Source organism: Polyodon spathula, chromosome 6, assembly GCF_017654505.1.
Source record: "Polyodon spathula isolate WHYD16114869_AA chromosome 6, ASM1765450v1, whole genome shotgun sequence".
Taxonomy (NCBI): Eukaryota; Metazoa; Chordata; class Actinopteri; order Acipenseriformes; family Polyodontidae; genus Polyodon; species Polyodon spathula.
The window spans coordinates 60,825,350-60,836,484 of record NC_054539.1 but is presented as its reverse complement, the minus strand read 5'-3'; the positions used below and the strand labels follow the sequence as shown (position 1 = coordinate 60,836,484).

Sequence of the window (11,135 nt, the reverse complement as noted above, 5' to 3'; positions counted from 1 at the left end):
AGCGCTGGAACAATTTTTATAGTGGGAGTGCTGAAAGCCATTAAACAAAACTGTAACCTCTGATGGAAGCCATGCATTCAGTTGCTGTTATGTTAAACACGTTAATAAAACAAATCAAGGACTGTTTATTTAAATAAAACATATTTAACCACAGTCCTTCCTACAATCTTTACAACATGCTTACCATAAAACATTTCGAGCAAACTAATCAAACGGTAGTGCATACAGTTATGATCCACTTAAATACTGCAATTTAGAAACGTTTACTTGTAAAAAACAGGTTAAACAGATCTATTTTATTTACAGTAATCGTTGAAGACAAGGACAGTCAGAAAAAGTCGAAGTTTGATTTGTGCTCCACTATCATTAGAGAATGGACATCTGGCACATCCACAATTCCCCTGTGTACGCTTTTAGTATTGCTCCACAAAGCAACTCCTCCAGTTAGTGCATCTGTGACTAGCTAATTTCAGCAGGTGGTGCCACTGAATAATTTACCAAAAAAATCTGATAATCTTTGGGGACAGTTTCACTAAGCTTTCTACTGTACATAATTGCTCATGCGTTCCAACTACTAATCAACTCTCATGAGATTGCCACCATGTGATTTGTAAAATATCCTGCCCCTGTTGTGACAGTCAGCGCTGATTGGTCTACAGACACCCTGAAAAACTTGAAAATAGAGATTTTATTACAGGTGACATGCACTACTTTTAGGCAAGCAGAAGGTATATGTTCAGAGGAATATGGTACTTTCAATGGTATAAAACTAGACCTTTCTTATTGCTAGTTCCAAGTAGTTACATTTTATCACCTTATACAGCATTGCTGTTTCGCTTTTCAAAATAGAGCCATACCCATCAAGCCTGTAACGTCTAGAATTACCAGTATAGTGCCATCTGGTGACATAAATAGGTAACTTTAAATTTTGTTTAGTAAGATTCAGAAGTCATATACTGCTGGGAAAATGCCAAAACAAGCTGTAGCTATTATGGCACAATCTACAGCATCAGTAAACAAAAAACTGTCTTCACACTTCACTTCAGGCATATGTTGCTAAATTAAATTGCTACATTTTGTTGTAACATGCAATAATTACATCACTGAATAATTATATGTCTGGATTTAGGGTTCCCTTGCAATGTTAAAAGTTGTATTTGACTAGAATTGAACTGTTTGAACATTATACACTATAAACAGTACAACCTATTTTCATGATTGTTTTGCTTTTGCATTCTGGGAAACTTGGTAGGCATCATTATAAACTTTAATTCACAGGTAAGGAGCCATTCTGTGCTAATTGTGGACCTACCAGTGTTTTTCCAGTTCACGAAAACTAAAAATGAGAGGCCAAAATGAAAACATAAACATTTTCTTTAACAAAATAATAGAAACTGGAAAAATGTTTAAAAACTGAAAACAGAAAAATAAACATGAGTTATATTAATATAATTTCAGGAAAATGCTATATAAATAGCACAGCCAAGCAGCAATAAATTTCTGCTGTGGCACTGTTGCCCAGAGCACATGGATGTTTGCACTGTCAAAAAAATAAAAAAAGAACTAGAATTTTCAGTGATTCATTTTTATTTTTTTGTATGCAGCAACTCAGTTAACCTAAAAGTCTCTTAAAATGTAAACATACTGAAACTGTTCTAACACTGAAATATTTATTTCTATTAATTATATTTAATTAACTGAAACTAAATAACACATTTAAAATGAAAGCTAAAAAAAGAGAAACAAAATAATAATAATAATCTTACCAACTAAATAAAAACTGAAACTGAATTGAAATGCTGAAACTGAAAAAACAGAGACCTACCCACAGGGGCCAATTTGCTCACCTTACAGGCATCCATATCTTTTTAGAAAGTGCTTTCATGCTAGCAAACCTCAGCCACTCAGTTGCTACAGCAAGACAGCGAAAAAGTTAAACTGTCACATTCTAACACGGATACCAGGAAAGAGCCAGAGAATGATTTTCCGATTAGCCACTGTAGTTGTATATAGTTAGATTTTGAGTCATGGTCTTTGTCGTAGCCCCCCCACCCCATTAGAAAGCTTTTGTTTTGGAGTGGCATGTGGTTCTTGAAAAGTAAACTCCTTAAAATAGAAGTTAATTCAATTTAAGTCGACAGATTTAGGTAAATGGGCTATTCCACTGCATTGTTGCATTTCCAACATCTTTCTGAAATTGTTACCATTTATAATAAAATATTATACACAAAAAAGTGAAACCTGAATTCACAAATGCACCATATACAGTGTGTGTGTGTATGTGTGTATATATATATATATATATATATAAGTTGAAGTCTTGTAATCCTACAGTACTTTGTTGTATATGTAAGCTACCTCAATGCCGGTCTATGAAACTTTCAACTCTTCTACATTTTACAAATGTTTCTCCATTACAAAACATTCATTTTTTGTAATAACCTTATTTATTATAAAAACAAAACTTCTGACAGTGTTTACATTAAAAAAATAAGTTACTAAAAAATGTGATTTGATTAAGATACACAGCTCTTGACCCTTGCCCTTTCAGCATCAGTCCCATGGGAGCCTCTGGTTACTGCTCCCACATGATATCATCCTTCTGCAGGTTCATCTGCAGTTTCTGTACACTCTTCAGCAGCTGCAGGCTCCCCTGGCTCTTGTGCCCCTCGGTGGGCTTAGGGGAAGGTCCTCTATGTCTGAGAGTGGAGGACAGTGGCTTCACTTCACTCTCTTCTGTTTGTGCTCCAGCGCTGGCTAGCCGACTCTTTGTCTTCTGACTTCTCTGCTTTAGTTTCTGAACCTTTGTGGGTAGGCAATACCAGGACAAGAAATAAATAAAATAATATTTTATATCTTAAAAAAAAAAAATGAAAAAAAGTGAAACAAATCTAGTATTAAGCGTTGAATTAACTACATTCTATTATACGATGCAACACATTGTAATAATTAAACATACACATTGCAGTTATATATGCTATACTGTGCTAATTTATAGGTCAGAACATTTCAATACTGCAGAGCAACTTACAATTATATAGTTTAAATGTAAGTATGAAGTTTTCCAAAGTGATAGTTCTGGAAGTGACATTTACGCTTGATATTAACCAGTGTGATAGTGACAGCTTGTCATTGTATATTCTTGCTTATCTTTCTTCATCTGTGGCTGTAGCCAACAATCAAGCAGAAATGCTTGCAGCGTCTGATGCTATTGTCAAATGCCTCAAGTGGAAACATATTTTGTATTTTAGCCAGTAATCTATTTATATAATATAATTGACACCTAACTTTGAATTCCAAGTTTTTGGGTCATAATGTGGTAGGACCCGAGGACATTAGAAGCTGCATTCCACTGATGTAATTTTGTCGTAATCCACAGTTCTAATTACAACTAGCACTTTTCTAAGCGTGGGTTACAGAGGCTAACCATATATTACAATCCAATAGTTTCATAAAAATACCTTTATGTCTAGTTCATTTAGGACTATAACAATATCCAAGCAAAACTGAATACACCCAAAGCAGTGTGCAACATCAGTTCAACAACTTACAACAGCTTGATGTTTCTTGAGCTTGCAAATCTGGTCCCCTTTCACCTCCATCCTTTTCACCAGACAGTCCAGCTCCCTCTCCAGGTCCTCGCACTCTTCTGTTTTCCTGGTCTCCTGTATCTGTTTCAGTAGCTCCTGATGTTCACTTGATTAAACGACACCCATTAAACTTGTACAACACCCCCAAAAAGCGGCAATACAACAATATGCTATGTAAAACCTTACATTAATTTGTCAGAGAGGAATAAAACAATTGTAAAATGTATAAAAACTAGGAAGGAACAGCTGCAAGCAGCTCTTAAGTAATGGTACTAAATAAGTTATTGCTAGTTTATACAGAAAGATATTAATCCCCCCCAAAAACAAAAAAGTAAAATTAAGGGACTGACAGAAATAGGATGATTCTTGGTGGTAAATTTCCCTCCTGACCTGTGAGGGCGCTAAGTAAAGGGAACAGAATACCCCCCTGGACTGGATGGCCTGACAATTCATTCCCAGGGTTAAAAGGAAGTCTGTCATCTAGAAAGGGGGCAGAACTCCAGTGCACTAACTCATCGACCCGGAAGGGAAACAATGTGGCAGCCACAGATTGGAGGAGCGGCTGCAATAATTTACCAAGACGTCATGAGTGACGGTACAAACAGGGAACAGAGCGACGTGATCTGTTCCATCCGTTTATGGTTAAGGAGCGACCCGGAAGGACAAGTGTTTATATATATCATACCGTGAGTGTTTTGTTCGTTTGTCTCTAATTTGTTACTTGTTATTTATTAGTAGATGGCTAACACGTTCCGGAGCTGTTGTCCGGATTAGTGCTGGCCTCAGACATCACTTCACCTATATCACGATATAAATTGTAGTTGCACCACAAGCACTACAGCATGCATCCAGGACTGGTGGCCGTGTTTCTATATTGTGTGTGTAATTGACTATGTTTATTATTTGGGACTGCAAACCCTTTATTTTGAACAGTGCAATACACATTGCTGTGTATGGCCTGGGATTTTTATTTACGGTCACCAGACCAGGATTATAAAAATAAACCTCCTTGCACTTTGGATTCTTGTTGTCTGCCTTTCATTGATCACCTCTTCACTCCTGCACCTGCACAGTGTTAACCACTTTGCCACAGGGACGCACAAAACTAATTTTTTGAAAGGTTCAACATGACAAATCTTCCAAATAAAGTTTATTTAGAAATAATGTGCAAGTTATTGAAACAATGGTAGAGCCAATACAGTAGTATACACTGTATTGTAAAAGAGGCTGCATATTGCATCACTCTAGGTTTGTGAAAGACTGAGCACACCACTTACAAACTCATTTGTCCCAGTTCATCTTGCAAAGCCAGCAGCAGTTCTGACAAGCTCCCGAGCGAAGAGGAGGCTGAGCATGAAGACGCAGATCTGCAGAAAGACCTCTTCTCTGCACGCTCTGCTCTTCTTGGGGAACTCGCGGGAAGAGCGTGGCTTCCATCGTAGAGCTTTGGGTTGTGGTACTTCATAATGTGCAGGACATTTTGAACATTAGCTCTCACGGAATGACTGGGACTGGTAGACTTTAAATACAAATAAATGAATGAATGAATGAATGTGCAATAGTTAACCATGGGCACAGGCATGTTTTTCATTAACTGTTGCTGAAGTCGTCTATAATCAAGTAGTAATGTCCACGGCTCTAGATAATGCTAAAATTAGCAATTCTCAGCTCTCAACGAATTACTAGTAAGCTTGATTAAAAAATTATATATATATTATATATAGGACATCCATATAGAAACTGGCCTAAACTCAGTTTGACGGCTGCTTTTACAGACCCCGATTAGCACTAGTTTTGTCTACTTTACCTAAAATACCATTAGCTTGTCAAAGATAATCAGGGTCATAGTAGTATAGGGATGAAGTACAGATACACATTTTTATTTACACTTTTCAAGTTCCACCTAACAAAGTACAGAACAAGATAAATTTGCTAGCATGACCATATTTTATTCTAAATAACAAAAACTTACTGTTCCAGCCACGAAAGGAAGTGACTTTGCCTTGCGATAAATGGGAGGCACAGGTAGTTCTTTCTTTGCACAAGCAATTCTCTAAGAAAACAAAACACCAGCACAAAGGTTATGCCAAGAATTGGTGGGGTTTTTAGAAAACAAATATCACAATTTGACATGCAGTACCCAACCCTGGAGGTGCTACTCATTGCTTTTAAAATTTGAGCATTGCTGTTGAACTTCTCAGCAAGCTACTATTTCCAACTGTTGTTTAAAGTGCCACTCAACACCATAATCTGTGGCTTACATAAAAGTAATTTGGATGAAAATCCAAATCAGAAATTCTCAGATCCACAGCCAGGGTTTATCCATACAGCAGCATCTTTTACATTTCACTTTGCCCGTTTTGGTTTACATTTGAATATCGGTTTTAATTTAATTTGTGTATGTTCTTCCCCTGATATTTGATAGTGCATAGGTTAAAATAAATATACTGTCCATGCCTACAGATAGTGAAAGACTCCTCCTACCTTTGCAGGTGCCTTTTTTGTTCTTTTGTTTGGTTTACATTCAGCAGGAAGTGAAGACTGGATTATTCTGGTAATTTCCAGTCCTGTCTGAAGCTACGACAGGTAAAATTAATGGTGTGGTATTATGAACAGTTTTGTGAAATATAGGAACATGACACAAAATGCTCTGAATGTGTTCCCTGGTTGGCAATACTCAATTACTGAATACAATTTGATGGAGTGTAATAATTGCAATACAAAATACTGTATATTCATTCATTAATAAAAAAAAAAAAAAAAAAGTAAAAAATGGCTTTACAGATAGTTATTTGGTGGGGGTGAGGTGTCACATATATGTAACCTGTTTGATGAGAAGGCTTTTCTTAAAGATTTCTTCTCTTTGGTATGCCTTCTATTTCTCAATATTACACCCCCCCCCCCCCCCCCACACCCCTCCAAAAAAAAAATTCCCATGTTACTTTTGAGGAATTTGCAACATAACCTAAAACTAATACTTCCAAGTTATTATTTTGCCAATATACATTATTGACCTTGTCTAGGATACCTTGAGTACCCTGTACAAGTGTGACACCTGCTGGAAAGTTATAGAACTGGAACTGCAGTTCCTTTGAGGGTTCAACAGCAGGTGAACTGCCATTTAAACCAATCACCTTCCAGGTATTGGACACTTCTTGTAAACATTGGTTTTAAAAATCCATACTACTAGAGTCTCAATTTAAAAAAAGCATACATTTATAAGCGTACACATCTCTAAATAACCTACCTGGGCTGCTTTTTCCTGTACAAGCTTGCATTGATGTTCTTCTCTCAAAAGTCTTTGTTCCAGCTGCTGAATCTTCATCTAAAAAAGCATAAAAAAGGAATTCATGATATTCTCATATACTAGCTCTCATTATCAAGCATAACAGAAATAAGTTTGTATGATGAGGGTGAATTTTACCTCAGCCTTAGTTTGAGTGGCTGTAAGTTTAAGACATTCTTGCTCTAGGGCTTCCAGTTTTTCCAATTTCGTGTGCACTTCAACTTGGTCCTGAATTCGCTTTTTCTGCAGCAACACCTGGAAAAAACAACTGAAAATTACATAATAGAAGTAATGCCCAGTAACTTTAATATATTGCAGCATGCTTGAAAAACAACCTTTCTACTCCTTGGAATTACAATCAAATGTTTTTTCAATAGCATTAAAATGTGGTAAGTGGCCCCTATTAAGTTGTCACCAGAAGATCATCATGAACAAACTCATTTCATATTTTGGTAACATGAGATAACCCAGATATAGTACCTGTTTCTTTAGAGTTTCATTTTTCTCATGCTTTGCATTTTCCACCATTTTCCTCATGTAATCCAACTGCTTTTCCAAAAGGGAACAGCGGGCCTCAGCTGAACCCAGTTGGGAAGTAAGCTCTACATAGACATGCAAAATACACAATAAAAGCAGTTACAGTTGCTGCTTTAAAAGTGCTATACATCCAGATAGGAAAGCTTACAGTGGTAGAACATCTTAAAGCTAAGTAGCAATATTTACCGGCAGCTGAAAAAAAAAAAAAAAAAAAAAAAAAAAAAAAAAAAAAAAATTCTGTTAAATTCTGAAATGAGTGAATAAAAATGTCTTGGTTATTGCTTGAAAATGAAAATGTGCTATAAAAAGTAATACCTACAATTGCTCAAATAAATAAATAAAATAACACAATAGCCTTTAAGCACACAAATATCCCTTTAAATCATTTTTAAGATACCTGTTTTCTGTTGAGCCTCTTTTTGCTCAAGGTCTGTCTCGCTCTTTTCCTGTTCTAAAACGTGTTTGTGCTGCAGGGTTTTCTCAGACAGACACTTCAGGTTATCCTCTGCTTGAGTTCTCTCCAGCTCTAAACGGCGAATCTTCTCTTGAAGGGTCTTCAAGGCCGATATCACTGCTGATATTAGCAACACAACCAATTTATACCCCTTCCAACAGTTCAATCAAGGCATGCCACTTTCATGTTCTTAAGCGTTTAATTGTCCGTGCATTATAAAAGCAACTGATTCTATTTTTTAATACTGAAAACAAAACCTGTATAAATGTACACTTCAAAATAGGGTTAATAACTGTACTTTAGCTACACTGTACTATCACTTTTGTTGCAGTCCTTAACACAACTGGAACAACTACTCCTGGAACTGCACTGAGCAGTAGAATAGTCTAAACAGAATCATGTTTTATTTTATATATGTTTGGATTTCATTTATTTATTTAAATGATTTATTAATGTTCTAAATATAGTATAAAATGTCATTATTAAGTAATACATTGCAGCCACAACTGTACTTCTGTTCATCTGAAACAGCTCACTTCACAATCACTTTCCGCTTAACTCAAACAGCAGATTGTGGTTGTCTACACTTTAAATACATGACCATACTGCTGCTGCTTTTAAATTGAAGTTTGTGATTAGTCGACTAGCAGTTTAAGGGCAACTGTCACTTTTTTTTATTTTAGTCGGCTATCTGGTTCTACCTTTAACTCTCCATCACAACAGTTATCTATCTCTTACCTTGAGTGCTCGATTCAGACTTCCCTCTCTCAATTTCAGAACTGATTCTTTGGATGTCAACCCTTTTCGAAACAGTATCAAAATGATGCTTGCGATCTACAATTAAAGCAGATGACATTTTCTCTGGAAGCTGGTGAAAACTACCCAAGTAACTGTGCTGAAATGAAGATCCCATGCTCTGTAAAGAAAAAAAAAATGTTTTTATATATATATATATATATATATATATATATATATATATATATATATATATATATATATAATATATATTATCGGATATTATAAAAGTGAAGTTGTGCCTGGAATCTACTGGTTCTTTCAGGTTTTATCTTACAATGGAATAATACATTTCTGTCAAGTCCTAGCAGAAACTGTTTGACTGAAATGTAGACCACTTCATGCATCACCAACCAGTTTCGTCCACCAGAGCTGTAATGACCCGATTACATTGATTTTTAATTTGTGTTTTCCAACTTGCAAATAGTAATAATTATCTTGACTTTATTCTTTAACACAAACACCGGAGTTATTCGGGTCTCATGACATAAACAAAAGGCAGCTCGTATCCAGGCTGTAACTTTACAGCCAGGTAACAAACAGAATAACATCCAAGCTACATGACATGCCACGGAGCCAGGGTTCAATAACTGGTTTGTATGAAATGATTAAAGCCCGATTTCACATAAAAAAATTAATAAAATTAAAAAAATCTCCGAAAAAAAAAAAAGGTAAAAAGAATGGTCTTTTTAGAAGACGAGATTCCGCCTGAATCAAACCTTTTTAAAAATACACATAAATTACACAATTAAGCATTTCTGAACGTTACCTGCTGATGGATTTGTTCTATCAGTACCCCAGCTAACAGGTTTCCGTTTGTTTCTTCTTGTTGTTTGCTTGACTGTTTAAATTTCCCTCCTCCTATCCCGCTGACCGAACAAGCCCCACCTCCACTACCAGTATAAATTGAGGGCAGGGCCGTGACCTAAAGCAGTAGTAAGTAGTAGTACGTAGTGTGTTCCAGAACAATTCCCAAAGAATTATCAAACATAAATATAAAATGAACAGTGGAATAATAAAACATAAGCATGAAGCTAATGAAAACGTTTCTTGTTAAGTATAAGTCTGCAGAATTTGAAGCCTACCTTGTCTGAAGTAAACACTCTGCAGAGCAATAGTCTCCTTCCTGACACAACATTAAGTTCCCCAGTTATAATGTGAGATTTATGGAGGGATAGGGGTATTGTAAAATGAACCAGGAAGTGGGTAGGAGGGTGGAGTTCAAGGGGCATAATCGAAGGGAAGAAGTTATTCAAACAATGCTAATGGAAACTTAAATGATAAATTATTCTTAGTTAGGAAACTATGCAGTGAGCGTTTATTGAATGAAATAGTTGTATTCAGATACCATGACACCTCACATGTGCGTTGTCATTTCTGAGTAGAAAAGGATGTGTATTATACTTGTATTATAATTACTCGCTAAATGTTGGCAGAACAGTGCCAAAATAGTTAACTAAAGGTCTTGTAATATATAGGCCTATTTAAAAAGTTTGATTTAACCCAAATACTGTTTAAAAACTGCAGGATATATATATATAATTTGACATGTGATTATACTTCAAATCTCAGTGGAGAAAATGATTTAAATGAACCACCACTTTATGAAGGATCATCAGTTACAGTTGGGGGCGAGGGGCTATATTTCTAATAATGTGTTTTGTTGTCTACCATAATTTATCATAGCTTAACTGCTTTCCTTTCTCTGTATTCTAATGCCACAATCATTCCTACCGAGTACCACGCAGATATTTTAAAAGGAATTGTTTAAATTAATTTCTGCTGTCCTGAATGTTCTACGTATCTCGGTTCAGATATTCAAACTACATGTGGAATTTGTTGAAATTTTTTAAATTGTTATTCCACTGAAAAGTCAGTTAAAAGAAATGTTTGAAAACAACAATCTTTCTGAGCTGTAAACAGCTAATAATATTGAAGATATTTGTGATGGTAAAGGTATACAAAACTATACAACAACTAAATGATGTCAACAATGATGTCCATCACATGGAACTGTGAGGTGCTGCTGTTTTTAAGTCATCTGGTATGAGTATTTGGCCTATTCAGTGTGTCATTAATGAATTGCCCTTTTGGATTAGTCATAGTCATCTGCTTTTAACAGGCTTAAGGTTTGGTCGATCCAAACCTGTAATAACATCCAACCTAAAACCATTTGTCTCAGAATGTGTGTGTATAAAATGTACTCCTCCTGATATCTTTCAATATCTATGTAAAGTGCTTTGCAGCAATTTGTTGTGAAAGGTGCAATATTAAATGAAGATTGATAGATTGATTGATTAGTTTGGTTGTTATGTATGTTCTGGTGATCTACAAGGTTAGATTCCTGGTTCCAAATCTGATGTACATACCGATGGCTAGTTTTACATACACAGATGTGGTTGTTGTGGATTACCTTACTTAAATTAACATTGAGTTGTCCAAGATTAGTGGTAATTAGGGTCTATGAAACTAG

At 35.7% G+C, this 11,135-nt stretch overlaps 1 protein-coding gene across 1 annotated transcript; it reads right to left on the bottom strand.

Annotated features, from left to right (window-relative positions):
• Positions 1-2,530: 2,530 nt before the first annotated feature.
• On the bottom strand, positions 2,531-9,505 carry cep57l1 (centrosomal protein 57, like 1). The gene is made up of 11 exons (XM_041251619.1): positions 9,432-9,505; positions 8,606-8,783; positions 7,811-7,987; positions 7,357-7,478; positions 7,015-7,131; positions 6,838-6,915; positions 6,075-6,167; positions 5,563-5,643; positions 4,868-5,109; positions 3,552-3,696; positions 2,531-2,803 (listed from the first exon to the last, which is right to left on the bottom strand). The coding sequence occupies exons 2-11, from the start codon at positions 8,778-8,780 to the stop codon at positions 2,576-2,578; spliced, it is 1,458 nt and encodes a 485-aa protein (XP_041107553.1). The 5' UTR covers positions 8,781-8,783; positions 9,432-9,505; the 3' UTR covers positions 2,531-2,575.
• Between the last annotated feature and the right edge of the window lie 1,630 nt (positions 9,506-11,135).